Source organism: Sander vitreus, chromosome 20 (assembly GCF_031162955.1).
Source record: "Sander vitreus isolate 19-12246 chromosome 20, sanVit1, whole genome shotgun sequence".
In the NCBI taxonomy this organism is placed as follows: Eukaryota; Metazoa; Chordata; class Actinopteri; order Perciformes; family Percidae; genus Sander; species Sander vitreus.
The window spans coordinates 11547576-11570897 of NC_135874.1; the positions used below are offsets into that span (position 1 = coordinate 11547576).

The 23322-nt window shown below is 41.4% G+C and overlaps 1 protein-coding gene across 3 annotated transcripts in view; it reads left to right on the top strand.

The window, feature by feature from the left end:
• cdin1 (CDAN1 interacting nuclease 1) overlaps positions 1–23322 on the top strand; it is a 56265-nt gene that overhangs the window by 24603 nt on the left and 8340 nt on the right. For all 3 annotated transcript variants that reach the window (XM_078278006.1, XM_078278008.1, XM_078278007.1), the window contains 5 exons: positions 977–1056; positions 1438–1487; positions 3161–3228; positions 4667–4732; positions 4987–5092. In XM_078278006.1, coding sequence (XP_078134132.1) covers positions 977–1056; positions 1438–1487; positions 3161–3228; positions 4667–4732; positions 4987–5092 — 370 coding nt within the window. The remainder of the gene's footprint in view (positions 1–976; positions 1057–1437; positions 1488–3160; positions 3229–4666; positions 4733–4986; positions 5093–23322) is intronic.

The following is a 23322-nucleotide window of genomic DNA, read 5'->3' on the forward strand; positions in this document are numbered from 1 at the left end:
ACCCTCCTCCCTGTTTATTTCATCATAAGGTAGATGAGGGATCACAGCACTGTTTGTCCCATCTCTGATAGTTTTCTCAAGGAGTAATGCCTATGAAAGAAATGCAAAGGGTAAGACAGGCAGACAAGGGTCTTTCTAAATGTTCCTCTAAATGCATTTCTATTAATGAAATTAATTTAAGAGATGCTTAATGATCCAGTCAGCATTTGTAAATGTACACCCCAGTCTTTTTCAATTGATCCTTTTTCATTCAGGTTTTTTTAAGCTCCCTTTTTTACCCATTTTCATAAATCTTCAGAAAAGCTGTCTTGTTTTTTAACAGTTATGTACTGTGCACAGTTTATTAGATGAGCTGGGAGCTCTATTTTCAGTGTTGGTGCAGGCACCAGCCATGCCTGAAATGTGAATAGAAACATTCCTTGTATTGTCTGCAATGCTGCAAGTCTGTCAGCACCATGTATCACTAAAATGGCGTGCCTCAACCATTTCGTCACACAATGATACAATCCATTTAATCCAAATCTTTTTAAGAAATGATTTAAGGATTTTTTTTTGCTGTTGCAGTACCAGCGAATCAATCCAGCAGGCTTTCCTTTCTGATTTATAATGTTAGTAGAGCAAGAATGGGGATGAGAGATGCAGAATAGTCAGCGTTCATAACATAGATAAACTACATGGGGCTCCTGTGCTCTGGACTGAAACATGTATCTATAGAAAATCTGTATAGACACCAAGCAGCCATCTAATGGACTAGTGTGGAAATACTGCACTAACAGTGGCATGGTGAATTACAGTATGTCACGCCTGTCTTTTGTCTCTATGTTATCACTGTTTGCTCTCAATTTGATGCAGCAATTAGAATTTGTTTTTTTTATATGTGTAGGTTAGACAAGCTATAATGTTTAATGTCATTTGCATACTAATATATATATTTAATATTTTCCCTCCATCTTGTGCCTTTCTGTCTTGTTCCCAGCCTCTAAAACAGTCCTCAACAGCATGCTTAAGGAGCCGTCATTAATTCCAGACCAAATTTTGGCGAATAACATCTACCAGGTAAGTGTTTACTTTTAAAGTTAAACTGAAATATTATAAGGATTTATTTAAAATAGTTTTGTGTCATGGAATTCTATATTTCTTTTGATTACTACAATTTAATTTGATACTATTTTAAAAAGTTTGTTGCCCTTTTCCCATGTAACAAATCTTCTTAGGTACAGTGAGTTTTTAAGTGTTATTGTACCACCTGGCTGACAGACGGCATCAGCCGCTCATGTTTGCTGATGAGGTCACGTGAGAGCCGACGGTCATGCCTGCCAATCTGCCAGCATGTCCTGTGTTTTCTCCTTTCCCAGGCTTCCTTCCCTCACCTCCCTTACACCCACCCACCCACCCACCCTTTTCGCACGCCATAATATTTCTTCCCCCTCTTTTCAGTGCACAATAAATGACTGCTGTTATGGACCGCTGGTAGACTGCATCAAACAGTATCCTATCCCATAAAATTTTAAGCCTGAAATTGACGAGGAGCTATTGAAGGGGATGAGATGTGTCTGGCTTCACCTGACATAAAAGTTCTGCTTCACAGAGGAAGTGTTTCATCCTGCCTGCCATCCCACTATCACCGGTACAGCGGCTGGAAGGCGATGGAGGGAAAAGAAGGAGGAGAGGATTGGCTGATCTAAATGCATCTCCATGTGCACACAGTGGATCAGACCCAATGTTCTATGCTAAAAAAAAAAAAAAAGATCATTCATAAGCCTTGTGGTGGTTAATGTGTTTTTTGTTTGGTATTTCATTTAACCCAGATGTTTTTTTATTTGACCTTAATTACAAAAAATATCTTACATGCTGATTTTTTAAATCCTTTTTAATTCAATTATATTTAGTTCTGATGAATCTTATGCCGTTCAGCACCATGGAGAGTTCTGGGCATGTCGGTCTAACCTGAACTATTCATTTTAATCGCACATTCGTTGTATTTTATTTATTCGCATTTCAGTCATACTTCTTATATTTTCAGTGTTTTCTTCCCTTTCTTTGCTCAACTATGCATGCCCCTCCTTATCTAACAGGGGCTTGGCCTTGACTATAGGGGCAGAATGGGACTCCAGGTTATTTAGGGGCAAGCAGCTAGGTAGCAGACCAACTATTTCCTGGAGGAGGAGACTTATTTAAATGAGTGTACATGGGTACATCTGTATGTTATTGTGTCTGTCCAAGCTTTTGTGTGTGGTGGTGGGGCTGGGTTGTTGTTCATAGCCAGTCAACCCTGTCCGACCATGCCCTCCTTCCACATCCCCCCTTTTTACCTTTCTGTTGCTGCTCTCTCATCAGTGTCAACTTAGAGTCAGTTACTCCACCACTGAGAGTTCATTATAACCGCCCCACTATGTGCTTTGAAAGAGCTCCATCCTAACATGAGAGGAATAGCTCTTAATGCACTTGTTCCAATCACCATATGGATGTATTAATTAGAATGCATTTTGAGAGATTAGTGTTTGTTGAGGGTAGTATAATGGCATAAGTACTTTTTTTTTTCTCTCTTTTCGAAAAAGCAAGTTTTGCATATATGATATCCGACCTCTGTAAATACAGGATTCCTTTCTGTGGCATCAAGCAGCATGCATCCTGATGCAACATGGCATTTATTCTAAAAGCATTTTACTTCAAAGATTTTAGGGGAATGAGTGGAGCAGCCAGTGCAGGCGCTCTATGCATTTTGCCAAATTGGCATTTGTTTCTTCCTCATTTAGGTAATGCACTTTGGAGATTTGTTGTGAAAGCAGATTAAGGTTGACCTGAAGACTCTGATTGGGTTCTTTCTTTACATCGGCAAAACCAAAGAGAAGTAGCTTTCACTTTGCATAGTAAGCCAATAGTGGAGGAAAGGCAGATTCTTAACTTTAACTGATGTCAAGCATACACACAGCACAGTTGAGCTTATATCACTTCATGTCTATGCACCTATCTTGATACCACAGCAAACTGCTGTACTTTGTGGTTTCCATAGTAACCAATTTTACAGGTACATTGCCTGATTCTTTTGTGAGCAAGTTTTCTCGTAAATATGAATTTTTTTACTTAGTGTCATGTTTCTATTAGATATATAAAATACTGTTTTTGCTATATGTTGGAATCCTTGACTCTCTTTTCTCAGCGCTATTGGCCAAGAGCATGAGGTGCTGCTCTGTGACAAACTGAAGGAGAGGAACCTTTCTTTTCTTGGTAAGCCATCTCTTGACCTTCTCATCATAATTCTAAAGTCAATCTGGTCATGGCAATGTAGTCTTTTGTCTAAACTTAGTAAAGGAAAACCTATGATTGATGCAGTGGATGTTCTCTCTCATTGATTCGCTAACAACAAGAAGCTGTCATCAAATACCCTTGGATGCTTACGTACCAGCATACAATAAATATTTATAGAATACAAGTTTCAAAGGTATGTTTTAATGCTTTGTTAGTTGTAATGTTGTTGTCAGTTGTTTTTCTAAATTGAATTTAAAAAAAGGCCAGTTTCTGGTTTTCTGGTTCTGGATTTATATCTTTGTTCTCATCTTCTACTTTCCTAACACCATTATCTTGTTCCAACAATATTAAATCAAGGTAGAGTGTCCAGGTGTGAAATTGTGAAACAGGATTTTTAACCCTCCCTTCCTCCCATCACCTCCATCCCATCACCATCCCCTAGGTCAGATGAGCGATGGAGGATAAAAGTCATTCCCACTGTCATTAAGACCATATCATTTATTTGAACCTGGAGTGCTGACCTTTCTCCAGAGCTGTACAGAGGACTGTTCTAAAACTGTCAGAGTTCGGGCGGCACAAGGGCCACTCAGGCATCCCCACACCATCTGATAAATGGATTGGAAATGAGCTCCCCAACAGCAGGGATGGCCCATTAATTTTAATCAAAGGTGATGTAAAAAGGCGATCAGAGCCACATGACAATGTCAACAGCCCAGTAGGTTTGAATAGAGGCTTCCATCCCACCACATACACATCTACACCCACATTACCACACCCAGTGTGCCCCTCTGTACCACAGGCCTCTGGCAGGCTCTCCGACCTCACTGAGCTCTCTTTGTCCCCCCTTGGCTGACGCTACCTCCTCACCACCACTGACACCGCCACCCTCCATCTCTTCTCAATTCACTTCCATGCCCCATTAGTTGAGCTTGGCTGGAGACAAAGAGGCAGGCCCTTGGAACTGAATGACCTGGTCAGCCTGAGATTTAATGGAGAAATCAGGTGTTGTAGGGATAATGGCTGAAGCGCACCAGAAGTCAAGGACAATGGCTGCGGCCTGTGCAGGCAGGGGTCAGGCTTACACAGGCTATAATGCCAACCTTGTCCCTTTGCTGTATATTTTATAAAGCTCTGCCAAACTGCAAACTGGAGAGCAGCTCTGTAACTGGGCTTTACAAGTTTTTTTTGTGCAACGACAGCGAATACGTGGCAGATGTAGTTAATGGTTTTACTGTGCTTGCTGTCCTCTACTGGTATTTCTTCTGCTTTGCTACTTAGGGGTTTTGTTACCAGCAGCTTGGTGAAGGCTGTTAGGTTACCTGTCTGTGATTAATGCAACAGAACTTGTTTGGTGAAGAGTACAAATGCTTGCAAAGTAAGAGTCAGATGGTAAAATGTTGCACTTTGTCTCCTGTAGATGAAAACCAACTGAGAGTTATGGGCTATGATAAAACACCCGACATCATCCTGGAGGTTCCCATTGGTTAGTATTTACATATATAATAGAACAATATTTCATATCTGAAATAACTGCCTGTTAACCTTAGCTACCTTGTTTCAAAGTGGATTATCCAGTTGTCAAAATATTGTCATGTCAACACCAGATTTTCTTTGGTTTTTGTGAATGACGGGGGAAAAAATCAAAGAAAATGTCACTTGTCCCTTCTAGATCTTGCTTGTGTGACTTTCTTGTCGCTGTTTTTCTGAGTGTTGCTGTGTTTTTCTGTTTGTGAACAGCCGTGGAGGGACACATTGTACACTGGATCGAGAGCAAAGCTTCATTCGGAGATGACCACAGTCATCGCACCTATCTCAACGAACAGTTCTGGAGCTACTGGAACAGGTGAGTCTTCTCTTCGTATGCTCACCTCCTTTTATTCTGTTTTCATATGCCTATCTTATCTTAATTAAACCTATCATTCTGCTACTCCTATTTTCCTAGTTTGGTTTGTGGTCAAAAAAGGAGAAGTTGTGAACAACTTCTCCTTTTTTGACCACAAACCACAATCAGCATTTCTCAGTATTACAAAGCAGCTCATATCTCTGTCTAACAACGCTAACCACTTCCTCCCTGGCATAGGCCACACTAACACCACACTTCCATATGGTACATCTGTACATCACACTACTTCCACATCCCTCCTGTCAATGGAGCCTTCAACAGCCTGAAGGGTCTGCCTGTGAGCTTGATTGTTTTCCAGAGTACACACATTGTTTTGGAAGGGAAGCTGAGAAATGGGTGATGAATCCGTTGCATCTGTTGTCATGAGAACCTTTAGACAGGAACGGCCCCTCGTGGTCTAACCCTGGGAGAACAGAGGTGTGTGTATGTGTATGTGTGTACATAGGAATGTGTGTCTAAATGCCAGAAATGAATAAGGCCCATAACATTCATACTTATGTCATTGTCTCTTGAGAGAACATCATTTTTATCTAGATTATCTATACACAGTCAACCCACAGGAAACAACAGCTTTGTTTTTGTTTTTTTCTCATCACTGCAAAAGCATAGGGCTTACAAGGGCGTATAAGGTTATGCCCCTTTTTATTTGGTCATTCATGTGCTAGTTCTTAGTTTGTCCCAACCATTGAATACATTGACGTTAACCCTATTAAATGCCAGCAATAAAGATATTAGCTATATGCACCTGTCACACAAAGTGCCTTCAGCCATTATCAAAAGATTTAGCACAATAGTCAAGTGTTATCTAGGCTTAATCTCAAACTGAAGTATATACGTTGAGGCCCACACAGAGAGAGATAAGAGTAGGGGTCACTCGCACATGGTCTACACATCCCTGCCTCTCTTGGCACGTGGTTCCAGTCACCAGGTTGAAAAGTCGCCCACACTGCCTCCATTCCCCTCGCTACGGCCCCGGCCCTCCTCAGCCGTGACGGCCAGCTGACATGTTGTGACATGGTGCTGGAGCGCCAGGAGGTTCCAGACCCCAGGCACAGCCAGACTCTCTCTTTCTCTCTTTGTTGTTGTTTTCTTGGTGCATGTGCAGCACCAGATACATCTATGTAAAGACTGAAAAGAAAATGAAAGAGAAATAATGGTTCCACATTCAGAAAGTGTTAGACCTGCCAATAGATGAATGACCTACTGATGTCACTCAGAAGCTGCCAGCAGAGCAACCATTTGATTTTAAGAGAAGATGACTCCTCCAATAGAATTGAGCAGTTAAAATGTGGGAGATGAGTTCAAGGTCATAATCAATGGTATGTTATATTTTCTCAGAGTAACATAGTTTTATTTGGAAATGGCCTGCTTAAGACAAAGGCTTTGTCATTTCTTTTCTTTTTTACTATTATTGACGTCAGGAACTAAAAGTCACTGAAGTGTGAATTTAAAAAGGGTCAATCTTTGATGGTTACTATCTTTGTTAGGCATCATTAGCTATCGCTTAGAAAGTTAGTGACAGTAAAAGGCTTTGCTTAAACTCCAAAACATTCCCAGACAATGTTTAATGAGAAAGTACTTAAATGACGTCATGTCTCAGTCAGTCTAACTTAAAATAATGCAATAAATAAAGAAGAGAGCTTATTTGATTAGCATGACATGAAGATCAGATGTCTTCATAAATATTTTACTGTGTAAGTCTGTGTTCTTTCTTAGTTTGGATTGAAGAAAGTGGCATTAATCTGTCTTCCTCTTTGGTCCTCGTGGCATTAGTTTACAGTAGGTCAAAATATCAGAATACTAACAGGCTGATTGGACGGTAGAGTTAGTCTGAGCCTTACATATTTGCCCACGGGTGTCTTTCATTGATATTCACTGGGGCGGCCTTGTCCGAGTGTATTAAGGAACTGACAAAGTAGATTCCATCATGTCAGCCAACAGCCCGGTCAGATAAACATTGTTGTGTCACAAAAGAAAAAATGTCAGTCCCTTCAGACCCTACCTTTTTCAGCACCCTTGTAATTTTTAATTGACATTTACTGCTGACATTTGAAAATGTGCCTCATCTTTCTCTTATTGTTAGACCTTATGCATTATCGTCTGAGGTACAAGTGTGTGCGCACATGTGCATGTTTGTGTGTAATAGCAGTGAATTTGGGGTCATCGCTTTGTAGTCGCAAAAACATAAACCAATAGAGAAATAGGGTACGAGAGAGTGATGGGGTGACATCATCCTCCTTTCACTTCTCATTAGTTGATTTCAGTTTATGAGACAGGCCCTGAAGGGCTGATGTTTAGGGTGTTTCATTCCTTCATTCCTCAAACTCACATTTCAGTGCTTGACTCTAAACCTTTCGGTTTTCTTTTCGACTGGCCTTGGAATCGCACAGCGGTATTTGTAATTACTTCATTGCCCCTGATTGACATTTCCAGTGATTTGCTTATTTTTCATGAATTCCCTCTTTGCTTTAACTGAGCTGCTTCACCCATTGCTTGTGTTAATTGTTCTCAGTTTGCCCTCAAGCATTGCAGAGTGAGCTATGGGGACATGTTTTTGTAGACGGAAAGAAAAAAACATAACTAATTTTCCCTCCAAAGCCCTCACCAACTACATTTATCATCCAAACAATAGTCTTGCCAACACACTAACCCCATAATGAACCCCTCTTCAGTGGAGTGAGGGGTAATGACGCTTCACCTACAATGCTCCCAAGGAAAAAAAAAGAAGAAAAAAATGGAGAGAAAAACGGTCTTCTTGCAGAATCAAACGGCGTGTTCAGGCCCAGTGCCTGGATGAGATGGCGAAGCAGCAGCTATTGGTGTCTTCCAGCCATCAATCTTAGCTGGTGGCATTCCAGCACCAGCGAGCCCTCTGCTCTGACGGATGTTCACATAATTGAGTTATCCATCTAGCCCAACTATCAGAGTTGCATAAAAATTATTCACCTGCTGGTGAATATTAAACACATAATGAGCCTCTTCTGTGTTTTAGGAGAAGTGGGTAAGGTTAAACACAGCATGTAATGAAATATGGACCCTTCTTCGGTGCCACCTTAACTGCCCCTCCTTGATTATGGCGTACTTAAATCAATTATGGTTGGCAAAGTTCCTTCAATGACTCTCTGAGCAACTGAAGTTCCGCCCTTGTATTTGTGTGATTAGTTTAGATCATCAAATACTTAATCCCGAAAACATTTAAATATACCTGAATATTTGTGCACTTGAATAACTGTTGGATTTGGAAATTATGTAGAAATACAGATTAGGGTTTTTTTCATTGCTTTGACATTAAATTTTTGACCATGCTACTGTAGTGGTCCCTGTGATGTTCAGTTACTTAATATGTTGTTGTCAGTCTGTAGAGTCCTTTTGTAAAAAGCTGTGTATCTGGAATGGAGGACAAAAGACACCAGAGAAGTTTTGATACTTGATGGATGGATAAATAGATGGATCTATGGATCAGTGGTTGTTCGTTCAATTGCTCATTGTCAGGAGAGTGTGTATCACAGCTTGTACAAAACATACTAAAATAAACCAATCAGTCAAAACATTAACATTACAGGCTTTCACATCAAAGCAGTCACAAAGCAAACATCTGACAAAAAGGCTACAACTGTTCCTCTTAAATTGATATCATGCTTTATTTGTCTAGTCATTGTTTCATAGTCTCACAACATCTCTTCTCTGAAAGTCCACTCTATTCATTTGTCAGATTATGAGGGATCATTGTGGCCCTTAATTGCCCACCATGCAGCAGTTGTGTAACATGAAAGGATCAATAGAGTGAATCAGAATGTACTGTTTACCACAAAATAGCTTTTCAGCAACAACACTACTTTGCACTGTGGTATAGCAGATTAAAAGGGTAAATGTGGAGTTAAATTAATAGATTCAGAGCTTCTTCGCTGTTTGCTATTTCTTTTTCTTTGCTGTTTGCTATTTTCCCTCCCCCATTCCACCCAATCCAACACAATGGACAGCCTGTGTGGAAATGAGCATTGATGCCAGCGTGCCCCCCCCCCCCCCCCAAAAGTAAATCAGCTGTGAGATTCGTAAACTGCAAATGTGTCAGAGTTGAAAATGTTAGCACTCTTAATGGAGGCTTGAAAAGGTTAGATCTGATAAAAAGCTGTCAGCCGTCTACAAAAAATGATTTATAGCAATATAATGGGACAGTATGCCTCATTTCTCCCTCATATGAAATGGGGGTTAAGACTTTTGGGTTTGCTATTATACATCATCTGGCTTGACCACTTGGAAATTTGTTGAGACTTGAATGCACGCACATGCATTGTGTTTCATCTGGCTCTTTTGTTTTAGTCATTTTGAAAGTCATGCCCTGTTGTAATGTAGATAATTTATGTTCTCCCGTAATTACAGGCACAAAATTCTCATGCTCCAAAAGTGCATATCGATCTCCATTCAAATGTGTTTTGTGCAAATTAGATTAGTGCTTGTCCTTTGTTGCAAGACTTTTTTTTTACACGCACATAATGGAAGCAAAACTACAATTAATGAGGAAGTCATAATTCTGTAGACTCTCAAACCAGACTGTTCCTACAACATCACTAATCTGCTCGCTGACACATTGGCTAATGAATAGACAAAAATCTGATTTATGTGATGTTTTATATTAGTTGACACAGCTGCAATTAGACATCTCTTGAGTTCTTTGTGAACTTTTTCCAATTATCTGTGGAACTGTACGCTGTAGATTTTACAGCTGAAATTGCATGGTAATTCTGTTATATTTCGCAGAACCGTCAATCCATTTGCGACATCAAATTAATTTTTTGATTCAAGATATTGCAGATTGCCGTCCTTTTTTAATGGACATGTCCATCATTTTTTTGTTGAACTTTCAAAAGCAGTAACGACAGGAATGCTTAATTAATGACACACTGTGTTGTGGAAAACCCTTATTGCATTCAACTGATTTTATCTTTAAAAAAGGATTTCCTGTGTGCCTCGAGCCTTAAGATGTGCAGATAGTTTGCTTTTACACGTATAACTTGTTAAATAGGAATAAAGGCATTTTCTTATATTTATAAATGCTTGAATGTGCAACAGTAGCATAAGAGTAATATAAGCAGCAGCAGCAGGGCCATCATAGAGCCAGAGCAGATAGGGGATGTCACCTGAGAGAGGGCGCCCACAGGCCGCGCTGCTGCTGATCCAATGAGGCTGGACATTACAAGGCCATCCCCGAGGACAGGTACTGGCGCTTCTGGGGTGACAATGTGACACCTCCAAGACCTGTACCCTGCCACGCTTTACCTCACCTTCCATCAGAGATGTGCACAACAAAGAAAGGGGGAAAATAAAAAAATCTCCATTGCAACAGTGGTTGATGTGCACCTACCAGCAGTGTATTTCATTATTGTTATTGGGATTTTGATGAGGTGGCTTTTCAGGGTTACAGGTTTTAAGTTTTTAGTTACTTAATATGCACGGAAATTCTAGTTAGAGCTTAATTTCCTCAGTTTTTTGATAGCACAAATATCAGTTTTCCTGGTAAAGTGAAAGCACCTCTGACATTGCCTTCCTCCTATTTATAGTTATGGATACCCCATGCAGTGTAGGAACGTGGCCCCTTTTATTGTTTCCTTTGTTATGACATCCTCTCGTAGAATATTCCACAGCTAGAAAAATCGCTATCCACAATGGTGGTTCCTTTAGGGCTTTGTGAGTGTTTGTTTTAGGGCACATCGGCACACAGAAGTGCAATGCTGGCCCCCAAAGCACAAGCAACTTGGAATATTAATGGCAGATGACAAGTCGGCTGTGATGCTTCAAGGATTTCATGCTTTTAAGGATGCACATTTGGGTGCATTGTTTAAGGTGTCTGGGGTGTAATCCACACTCTCAGGTCTCCAGCAGCCTCAGGATTTAACTCTGGTTAAGCCTCTATGTCTCCTATTTATTTTCGTAGGGTTGTATGTGTGCATTATCCAAATTTGTCATTTACCATTGAGTGTGAGAGCAGCTTTGACACGGCTGCTGTGTGTATAAACGAGAAGCGGGACAGAAAGCGGCACCCCAGCGATATATAACCCTTCTCCTGTCTCTCTGCTTGCCTGTGACACTGTCAGATGGAGAAGAAAGAAAGCCTCGAGTGAAATGAGGTGCAAGCATGTCTACTCCATGAATTCCTGTTTTGCCATGGAACTTTTTAAAAGATTAACGTACATTTTTTGTCAGCTTTCACCATGTATGTCATCAGACCTACAGAGACACACGTCCCCCGACGCCACCACCCCGCCCCCTTATTTTTTTCGGCCTCGCTGCCTTTTTCCCCTTCTTCTTTTTCCACTACAGTGACCTCCTGGGTTTTATTCCAGGAAAAAAGTCAGCAGCATTTGTCAAAAGCACAGAGAATGGTGGGCAATGATTAAAATGGCTCTTTGTAAAACTCAATCTAACAGGAGAATTCCGATGGCTGCCGGGAACCAAAAGACATTCAGGCCCACATTACATTCAATGTGACATTAAACTATTTTCTTGACACAGAGAGAGCCTGGACAAAAAGATTTTCTATACACACGGCACTTGCTGTGCATCAAACACGGGCCTTTGGGCACACTTATTGCTGCTGGATATCTTCACATCTGTAGAAAGTTAAAGAGAGATAACAGGGGAAATAGGAATATACTTATAGGTATGTCTATTATCAACCAAAGGTTGTGCTCTTGCATTTTGCTGAATCTATCATATCAAAGGCTAAAAGTAATTTAAGAGGATTTTTATAGCCGCATTCTAGTCACATATACACACACATTTAAGCTCTGTAGACATAAAGCTACCACACAAATATTTAATGCTTTCAAGGACCTTCTTTAATGAGGCCTTTTTAAGTATTTCATTTCATGCACCTCCACAGCTGCTTCAAGAGCATCTTAACACCGCCCAACTAAAGGGCTTAATTGTGTCTTAACCCCCTTCTGTAGTGCGGGATGAGGGAGGCCAGGAGGCGTCAGATGATTCCTCCAGTGTCCTCCCAAGGCCTAAGGAGAGCATTGGACCATGAGTCCCGTAGCCTGTCGCAGGAAATTAATGCGACCAAGAAAAAAATCCCAGTTGAATGGAAACAAGCTGGTCTTTTGTTCTTCTATTAACCAATATTGTCCTGACATTGCGTTTTAAGGAATGGCATTTGGTATAGAGAAAGAGGGCTTTTATTTTTCCATGGTTCACATGGATACAAAAGGAATGCATATTTTGGTTCTGGATGTGTAATTTCATGGCATGGCATGCAGCTTTTTGGGAAGATTTAGATTTCCTTGTTTGTTTTCAGATTTTTGATTTTGTTAGGTTGATTTGTTTGGAGTAGCATTGCTCCATGTATCATATAGGTTACTTGTGTTTGTTTTTAATAGTATACTTCAGGATTTAATTGAACCTTTTTAAGAGCTACTTGGATTTAAATCAGTGGCGTTTTACATTTTATTTATTACAGTTTAGCCGTTTTATCTTTATAATTTATATGTCGGCCAGCATTGTCTTGTGTATTTCTGAGAACACTCTTCCAATGTTAGAACAAAAATAAATATAATATTTTTACCAAATGACAGCAAAGGAAACAGTGCTTCATATTTCTACCTTTGTGTTTAAAGAGCAGCTCTGTGTGTACCAGATAATGTGCTGGTACTCATGGTCCGTGGAGGCCCATCAGTCACCGTGTGGAGCTGGTCGCTTGTGATAAGTGGTTCCTTATAGATAATCTAGACAGTGGGCTTCTTTTTATAGGCCCACTGTCCCTCACGTAACCTTGTTTGTTTTTTACCGCCCATGCCCATTTTCCTTATTTTCCCACCTGATTTCACCTTCTTGTTTATCCTCTCTGTACATTTACATATTTTCATAGTCTTGTAACAAGTACTGATTACATTTCTGTGTAAACAGTGGTAATCGGGAGCTAATATATTACTGGCAGAAATGCAAACAGTACATGTGCATACACTTGCGTTTGTTGTACTCTGGTAACCAGCATTGAGTGCTATGCTGGCTTAGTTTGACCTCTGTGTGTATTGACTGCAGAGAGATCCTGATAAGAAGCTTTTAGTGATTTATACCCGTCTATAACAAAGGTTTTGATATCCTGAACCAAGTGGCAAGGTTCTCCTCATTTTACCTGAACTCTTTACCTGGATGTAGTTAATAAGATGAGATGATTTTAGAGCATAACAGACGTACAGTACATGTAAACAAATCTGTATAAGCCAGCATCACCAAAACACCAATCAGCTTCTGTATCTGTTCCACATTAAATGACGTCAAAAGCAGCAATGCTGTTCTGAATTTGCACCCTTTATTCTCCATTTAGTTAGGTAGGGATTTGAAAAAAAAAAAAATAAATCCATTCACCATCTAACCTCATCCATCTCGCAAAATAGCGGTTTAAATTGTTTGTTTCACTATGTAAGACGTATACCTGATTGTACCTCATGGCAGTCAGTTTGATTGACGTACCGTAAGTAACTGAATTTAAATACCAGATGAAGAGGTATTTGTTTTTGTGAACTTTTGCTTTTATATTTCAGTATTAATTCACTTCATTGTGTTGTTGCCAGAAACACTGAAAGAGATACAAGTACCTCTGAGTCTTTCCTCGCCGGCCTGGCATTTGTTAAAGAGCTTCGTCAGGACTCTCTTCCCCCATCTTTGTTCCCAGGCAGGCCTCTCCCGTCTCTGGTTTGAGTTTCACGTCTCGCGGCGGTCTGATTGCCTGATAGCTTAAACATCTCTGCCTGCCTATCCCTTAGTGGGAGTGTGTAATCAAAGACACATGAGGAGCCTGTGTCCAAGGGCTGACCTTCTGATTTTGCTCATCAATTCTGAGGGTTAATGTACAAGATCTATCAGGTCAACAGATTTGTATCCGCAAGCTCTGTCAGGTCTATAAATGATTAGGGGAAAAAAAAAATGGTTTTGGCCACTGAACCCTATTAAAACTTCTTAGAATAAATGTGCACTCAATATGACTAATATATTATTTCTTTCCACTCTCTTGTGTTAATAATTCTAATATGTTTTTTTTCTCTCTATTATGTATTTTAAATGAGCACCATAAACCAAACCTTTGTGACAAGGGCTTAAGGAGTTAACAGGGTGACAATATGATCCAAATTCCAACTCCGTCCGCTGTCGATGTAACGTTTCATCATAGGCGGGAAGTTGAAACGGGCGATACTCAATCCTTTTCCTTTTGGACTGATGCGAGATAACAGAGGCATACATTTCTGAACAAGTGAAATATAAACTCTGCACAGAGTTTGGGGCTTTGAGACACACCCCCCCCACACACACACACACACACACACACTTTGAACGGCCGCCACAGAGATGTCGGAGAAATCTATTTCTCATTTTGAGTGATATCTCCATCAGCTGGCACGTTCGCACCATGAATCTTCCCCCATGTTAAACCCCGAATCTGTCTCTTCAATGACGGCTGGAGTGTTTGAAATGACCACTCTTATTTTTTGTAATGGGCGTCTTTGTGTCATGGAGGTTACAAGTGAAAGGGCAGAATAGAGCTGTCTGGCGAAAGGCCTCTGATAGAAAGTGCCACTTCAATTTGAGCACAGCTGCAGTTAAGCCTGGCCTGGCTCACTGTCCGGCCCGACACTTCACATTCTCTTCTCCAGCGACTGGAATAGATGTGAAAACTGTTAACTTAAGAGAGTTCTGGCCTGACCAGTTCAGATCCCTTCCCCTTATTCATGGCTTATCTTCAGCTTGTTTTGTCAGGATTGCACACTGACAAAGACTGTCTCAGACACCATTTACATTTTGTTTATTCAAGTTTGCTGACTCTTAGAAGCCTTTCTTAAAACTTGGACTTGGTTTTTAACTGGGGAAAAAAACATCACATATATATATATACTGTCATGCACCATTAAATTACATCTTACATTACTTTTTATATCACTTTTCCATTGGAGAGGCCATTGGACTACAGACTACACATCTACTAATTTGGTGATGAGGGGGTTTAACGGTTTGAGGAACTCTATCCCCAGAGCTGCTGACAGTCCTCAGCCCCCCTGAGTCCCAGCTAAGGATGGAGCTCGCGGTTAGAGAAAGACTACTGGCTCTGTTTTAAATATTCGTTGTGGTTTGAATTAGAAAGGGGATAAATTCTCTGAATAATGATCGCAAAACATTTAGCTTCAGCTGCCCGGGTGAAACAAAACACGCTTGAGTAAAACTTTGAACTACTCTTCCTTTTTTTTTCTCCCACAGCCGTTTTGTTTTCAAATTGTAGTGCTGAGTTCATGGGAAACTCACTCCAGGGTTACCTGCGCCCCTGAAAAGTGATGGAAAAAAAAGGATTACGGCCACAAGAATGTTTTTGCAGTTAGTTGAAATATTACTAACCTTGTCAAATGCCATTTTGAATGAGAAAGCAAACCTGTTTTAATCAGGGTTTTAAAGGCAGGGCTTTTCAAACTGTGACTCTAGGAGAAAGGGGTCAGCTAATTGCAACGTTTGATGTCATGTTGGCTGCCTGAAAGCACGCTCGCTCCGCTGTCCGTGTCTCTGTGTCTCTCACACACACACACACACACACTTTATCACACACAGTCAAATGAAAAACTACTGAAAGGTTCGAGAGTTCTCAATGCTGTAATCTTCATAAAGTCTTTGCTTTTACTTCCTGTCAGCCCTTCTCTCAACTTCAACCTTCAACCTCTCCTCTCCTGCATCACTGCTCTACACAGACCTGACAGTGCTGAGAGTTACGGATCTTATTCATGACTTTGTGAATGAATGTGTATGGGAATGCCAGTGTATAAAAAGTAGGATATGTCAGTCCTCTGTCTACAATCCATCTCCCAGTTTTCTTGTTGAAATATGACCAAAGATACGTGCACAGCTCTCCCACCATCCTACAACAGGTTAATCTTCCAAACACACAGTTCCAAATCTATTTGGCTCTTATAATTACTGTTTTAACAGCAGGGGCGGGGGGTGGGGTAGAGGGATATACATTGTAAATTATGTTTGACAAGGTGGGGTTAGTGTTTTTGTCGTGGCTTGTCTTTAGTTATTACTCATACTTCCTCCTGCCATAGATAAGGTCTGCTGGTGAACATACCAAGGTGAGCGCTGGCGCAGGGCCCTTATCGCCAGCATTGATTTAGGGCAAGAACCCAGTGACAGAGGTCATTGTGCAGTAAAGCTATCCATCATTCAGGTTTGATTTCTGCTCTGACCTGTCTGCAAGTTGTCTACACGTAGGCGAGTCACAAGGAGTAGAGGCCACAGGAGGGTTAGACCGTTGGGAGGTGTGACGGTGTATTGAGGAGCTCTGGATAAGGCTAACTGTGTATTAAGAGATGACAAGAAGTCATCATTTTTAGACTCTTATTACAGGTTGACTCATATTTAAGAATTATGTTTAGATATAAGTTAGAATTAAGGTAACTGTGTAAACTTAATTTGATCCTCTAATTATTGTGTGGAATCTGCATACTATTTGTCTTACATTTAAAGCTTTGGATGCTTATCAAAAAATGTAGCCTTGAATTTGTTTTTCCACCGGTAGCTGATTCTTTCCACTGTTTATCTTGCCACTCGCTGTAATTCTCCATGTGTCCTAGACAATTTCTGTGTATGTGTTTGCTCACATTTTCCCCGATTAAAAAAATTCAAGGCAGTTCTCAGCCTGTGGTAAATAAATTTGCAATCATGAACACAATTTTTCCCTCTTTGCAGGGCTATTTTTTTCAGATGTCTGAAGATGGGTATTTATTGCTGTTAATGTTGTTAGTGGCCTTCGTGGCTAGACTTGTAACTTTTGGCTTAAATGTTCTATTTATCCTGGCTTCAAATTGGGGAGCTCAAATTTACAAATATGCCATGAGTCATATTATTGATTTGTCATGAAGATTATTTATTGCGTTTTTTTTTTCACTAACTTCTGCAAAAGTTGGAAGCTGTCAGAGATTCTCCTGCAGTGATTGCATGCAAATGGCTGTAAACTGGCTGTGCAGAATCCTTAAAGGAAGGTATTCCTGTATCTTGAGTGAAATAGCGAGCTACAGTGGTGGTACTGCTCACTCCAACCTGCCAGAGGATAACTTAAGTAGCTAATTACACTTCAGTCTGTAATCAAATCCATGTCAGGCTGTCTGAGAACCTGGATTTGTGTGGTGGATTTCAGTTAAATACAGGGGCAGCTTAAACATTTTATGGTTCTCTCCTTAAATTAAAGTTTATTTCCACAATCCCCTCTAAAATGTGTCATATCCCATTACGCAAATTTGGATACGGTTAATTAGCAAGGAGAGTGCTTACGCTATGAATATGTTGACTTTTTTTGTGCTGTGTGCAGAGGGTTAGCTTGCTAGGGGTTGGGGGTGTCTTTAACTCTAAAAAGTTGTCTTCAATTTTCTCCCCTCGCAAGATGATATGTTTTTGCAATTCAAATATTTGCTCATTCTCTTCTCCATCGCAAAGCTCCCTTTGAAGCGGAAGAGTTCTATCAGGACCAATGACAGTGTGAGTGTGCAGCGTGACAGCGCAAGAGGCAGTGCTGGACTATTTCTAACTGCATATTTAAATAGCAAGGAAATCCAGAATCAAAAATGTATGCAAATGGCGGCATGTTTTGCATGCTGATATTTTTATGATTTGGAACTTGCATATTCAGGTGGTGTTCAGTACGTGCCTAGCTTTAGCAACATTAATCAGAATTACTTCATGTCTTCACCACATCCTTGATCTCCCTCTAAACAAACATTCCTGGGGGTGGAAGGGCTGCAATTTGGCAGATTTACTTTTAAGAAATCTGTGCCTAATGTTTTAACGGACTGTTTTAAGTAGAAAGACATACTTAAGATCTTAGGCTTCATAGGAAAGTGTGTAACCCAGAATCTCTCTATACTTCCCTCCTAATATGATGTTTCTCTATTGCACATCATGGAAGACCTAACTACCTGATCTTATTTACATTAACCACAGCTATATATATATAGGCCTATGCCTTCTTTATGTTGTGTAGAGAAAAGTCTCTTTTTACTTTAATGAAGATTTTAGATGTATGCATTATATTGAACATATAGTATGCACAATGATGCAGTGTGTGGGAGCTTTGGGAAATGTACATGTTTATGCAATGAGCAACATATCAAGACAAAGCCCTCGAAATGGGCCTTAGGCCTGTCTGCGCTCCTTAAGGTATTGAAAATACAGTATAAAATAATTAATTGAATTGTCATTTGTATGAGCAGCCCTTGCTCTCTGCACCCTATAATTCCAACCTCTTTCTCCCCCTTCCCCTCACCACATTTTTTCCCTTTTTTTTTTTCTAAACAGCAATTAATCTCATTTTTAGTCCAATTTCCAGCCCTCTGTTGGAGTCAGAGCGAGTCCCCTGTTTTGTTCCTATTTGGCTTGGTTCCTCTGCATAGTCATTAAGGGCCCAATTAATGTCACCCTTTAGCTGAAGAGTGCTCATTTTTATTGGGGAGCTGACAGTCACCGCCATGAGTGCCGCAGTGTAATATGCATTAATTGCCCCGTAACACTGGTAATTACCAGTTCTTCAAGCCTCTCAGTAAACTGTCATGCCCAGACACGACTGCTTTGAAATAGATTACTCATTAGGGGGACCTGCCCTGTTTTCCAATGGGGGCTCGCTGGGTTGGCATAAAGATGAAAAAAAATCTGGTGCTTGAACAAATAGTTGCCAAGAGCAATTTCCTATTACAACTTCCCGGTGACAGCTTTTCTCTTTCTTTCATTCTTTTTTCTTTTTTTCCTCAGATGGCATTCCAGCCGTCACTTAAGGTAAAGATCAGAAGTAGAGGTAGATGTCCATCACGGACCTCGCTGATAGCAGTTGGTTTTGTCTTCTGGTCCCAGTTTGACTCCTTGAATGAAAATGATCCTTGGGATTTCACTATTAAGCCTATTGCCTGGGTTTTAACTAAAATCTTCAGTGTTGATTGTATGTTGTCCTTTTTACCCCTGCCTTTGTACAACACTGCCTGGAACGCCCAGAGACTAGTATACAAGCGCTGCATTGAACGTGTCAGCATTGTTGCTTCGTGTGGGGCATTTCTGGGCCTCTGTACATAAGATCAAGGCAGTGCTGTAAAGTTCTTGCTCAAATATTGATGCTAACTTTGCACAGGTCTTGTGTTTGCAAACTGTGAAATCTTAAACATAAGCTTGTGCTTCACGGTTGCTGAAACGTGTCCCGCGTACCTGGAGAAAAATAAATTGATAGCGAATGCAAATATATGAATTTAAAGAGGACAACAGGAGGGGATGTAGTGTGGGTGTCACCATTGTTCTGTGATAAGATATTATAAAGGAGAGACCAAATCAAACAGTGTTAGTTATCGCACATCCTCTCTATAGAAAAGGTGTTGGCCTGTTTAGTCACGCTAGAAACAATATTTAGATTTCACCACAGCTTTGTAAATGCTCCAAGTGTGCGCTGGCCCCATTCCTCTCTGGTCCCTGTTCTTTATTTCTTTCTTTTTTTACAAAACACTTTATGTCACTGTCATTACCCATTTACCATAGCAAGGAAAAGAACAGAATGTGAAGACCAAGGAAAAGCCTCTCACACACACACACACACACAGATAAAAAACACATGCATGCACACACAGAGCTTCTCAAAGGTGGTGCTTTTGTTTTATCTCCCTTATAGCACCTGCTTCAGGCAATCTGCTCCCACTCGTCTCAAATGAATTTTGTCACAGCCTTTTAGATTCTCAGCCAGCAATGCGCTAATGAAAGGAGATGGTACAATTTGAACTGACCAGGTAGCAGCCAGCAGTGCACAGCTGAGAGCAAGGGATGGGGACACACCCCTCCTTGAAACAAAAGACAAGTCAACCATCCGCTGATATACCCATTACCCTTCTCATTAATACCCTTCAGACCTCGGCGTGTGAGTGTGTGTGCGTCCGAGTGTGCTTGTGCGTGCGTCTATCTGTTTGTGTTGGTCGAGCACTTATCGAATTGTTTATGACAGGCCTAATTGGGCTAATTGAAGACATTAAGATTACCTGTCAGCTGTGTGTATCCAGACTCCCTATCTGTCTGACAACTCCTGACAAGTGAGGGACCCCGTAGCATCCGTCATGATGGAGCATTCCCAGGCCGTAATAGGGACAATAGGGGCCACTCTAATTTGATGTGGACAGCCTTTGCTGCACGGATCAGTGTGTCTGTCTGTGTGTGTTTGTGTGTGTGTGTGTGTGTGTGTGTCCGTGTCTGTCTGTGTGTGTCTATGTGTGTGTGTTAAGTATAAGTGAGAGTTGGGGGCTCTGTGCATGGCCAGGCTAATGGAGTCCCCCTTGGCAATGTGACAAAGCGATGAGGCAGTCTGAGGGGAAAAGTGAAAGGGGTCTTCATGTGTTTAAGGACATGAGAGGGGAAGGTGCTCGGGGTGACGGCCTTCACAGATTGAGTGACAAGAGAGGAGCGCTGACATCTGTGTGTCTGTGTGGTTGTGGACGGTCAGCCATACTCCTTTATCAGAGAAACCCAAACTTTTTGATTTGTGGAAAGACCTAAATGTAACTGACGGGCCCACTTTGGTTGAATTTTGTATATGTGTGTCATTCACAGTTACAGAACACCATATATAAGAAATATATTGCGCATACTATATTTATATTTAGTGTAGTCTATATTTGTTCTATAAACCTTTTCAATGGAAATGTAGTCTAGTAATTTAATGTTTTCCTTCTCTGATCTGAGGTGCAGATATTCATAGATCAGGGTTGCCAGATATTGAGCAGAGCACGGTCCTATCTTCTTCAGGCTTAAGGAATGTGCCTCTGCATATTTGTATCAACCCTCCCTTGTTTTCCTCCCCACTCTCCTCTCCTGTGTGGGCATTGTGTGTGGCTTTGCAGCGTTGTCGCTATGACAGATCAACGCTGTCAGCCCAGGAGATCCCTCTGTTTGTTTATTCTCCTCCAAAAGGGGTTAAACTGTCAAGTTGACAACTCACAAGACCTTTAGACTCTAGCACTACCGCCTCTCCCCGTCTCGTTCTCTCTCCAAGGCTCCCTCCCCCCTGTCCACCTTCATCCCCAAACGAGTGAAAATCAATACCAGATTGCCTGAGGACCACTGTTTGGTGTGGGCCTGACCCCTAGATGTCCCCCACTCTGCTTCTTTCATTACATGTAGCCTAGTATTTAACTTCCATCCTCATCCCTCGCCTAATTAGTTTCGATAAGCTCAGTCTTTCCCTCCCTCTCCCTCTCTGTCCCTCCTTCTCACGTATACAGTACGTGCACCTACACAGAAGCACCACAAACACACACGGGAATTTTGCTTTCTTGCCCTTTGAAGGGACACTCTGGGCTGGGAGTAATAAAAGGACAAATCCCAAACACGCGCACGGAAGCCCTCAGCGATTCTTGAACTAGGATTATTTTTTTGTTTGCATAGCAAATTTTTTAAAACTACAATGAAATTAGATTTGCACCCCAGATCATCAGTGCAAACACTGGGGATATCCTGTGTTGTCCAAAGGCTAATGGTGCTCTGTGGTGGGCCTGTTAGCAAGACTACACCCTCCATCTGTGGTTTTCCACTCGGCCTCCTCGTTAGCTTGTGTCTCTGTGAGTTCTCCAGTCACAGACAGAGTAGCCATTGATATTATGTAGAAGATACTCGTAAATTTCCTATATTACTAAACCTGGTAAATAATTGATTTGAACAAACACAGACAAACAGTTCCAGTGATTTATCCGCTGGAGGTGTGTGTGTGTGTGTGTGTGTGTGTGTGTGTGTGTGTGTGTGTGTGTGTGTGTGTGTGTGTGTGTGTGTGTGTGTGTGTGTGTGTGTGTGTGTGTGTTTTAATGTACCACCCACATGTCCAGGTGCCGCCACTACGCCGGCTGGCCGGTCAACTACTGACAAGCCCCAACGACATGTCGGCCTCCCCTGCTCTGCTCCCCCCCAGGGGCTAAAATTACCCTCAGGAATGTAAACAAACTGCCGAGTAAGCACACGGCTTTCTGTGGCCCTTCGCCCGTGTCCGTTTCCAAACTCGCCCCCCTAACTGGGACAGTTCCATTTTGGACTCAGGCCAAGGTTGATGGTGAGGATACCTTTAACCTGCCGTCTTCTGTGTTGTCACAGCAGTTCTTCTGTTCAACAGGACTAATACAGTGTTTCTGTGATGATAATTATATTGGCAGACTGAAAATGTTCTATGCTACAGCTGAAAAAGAAATATCTTTTTTTTTTTTAACTGTTTCTCCTCATATCTCCTTTCCCCTTTTCGTTGTAGCAGACAGATGGGCATTCACACCAATTCATTAGGTGTGTGGGATAGCTGTAAGCGGTGGAGTCTGGGTGAAGAAGTTCACTGGGCCGGGCGCTGACATGTTGATTTAGTGGTGGTAACACGACTGCACTTCCAAAGGTGCTGACTTGGACGAAAGCCAGGCCTCTTTTTCTCCCAGGGAGACATTAGAGGCCTCACTCTAATTTTGGGGCAGGGTTCTACTCATGGATGCAGAGGCCAGGGGCCCTACACAACAAACATTCACACCTGCCTATCCATTCCTAAATTTTGATTCAGCCTTCACTGGAGCGGCAGCAGAATTTAAGATATAAGACTTGACTAAGAGATCGATCCACTGGAGAGTATGGCTTTTTCAGAATGGAAATGCAAGTTCCTAATGAACAATTAGGAGTGACACAAACATGTGCATTTGTCCCTTGGTTAAACATTACCTAAAATTAAACATAGGCATAACAACTTTATTTATCAAAAAAATTAGGAAAACAGAACATTTTCATTTAAAAAAAGAGCACTCAATTGTGCTGTTGCATTGCGTGTGTATAGATGTTTATATGTTTGTTTCAATAGCATAACCAGATGTGGAAGACAAACAGGCACACATCCTATGACCTCACATATAAACAAGATATCACCCATGCATGTACACACATAACACTGTTTCTGTGCTGGACACACCAGGTTTGCAGGCGCCCGGTCAGGCTGACGCTGCCCTTGCAAGGCCAGATAGGGTTACAGTACAAACTGTTGTTGATTAGGGCTGTGCCTGTAGTGGGGGATCATCCTTAATTGAAAACACGTTAGCCGCCAGGGTTAAGGACAGGATTAGGACCATGGCTGCGTGGGGCGAGGAGCAGCGGCAGACACAAAATGGCCG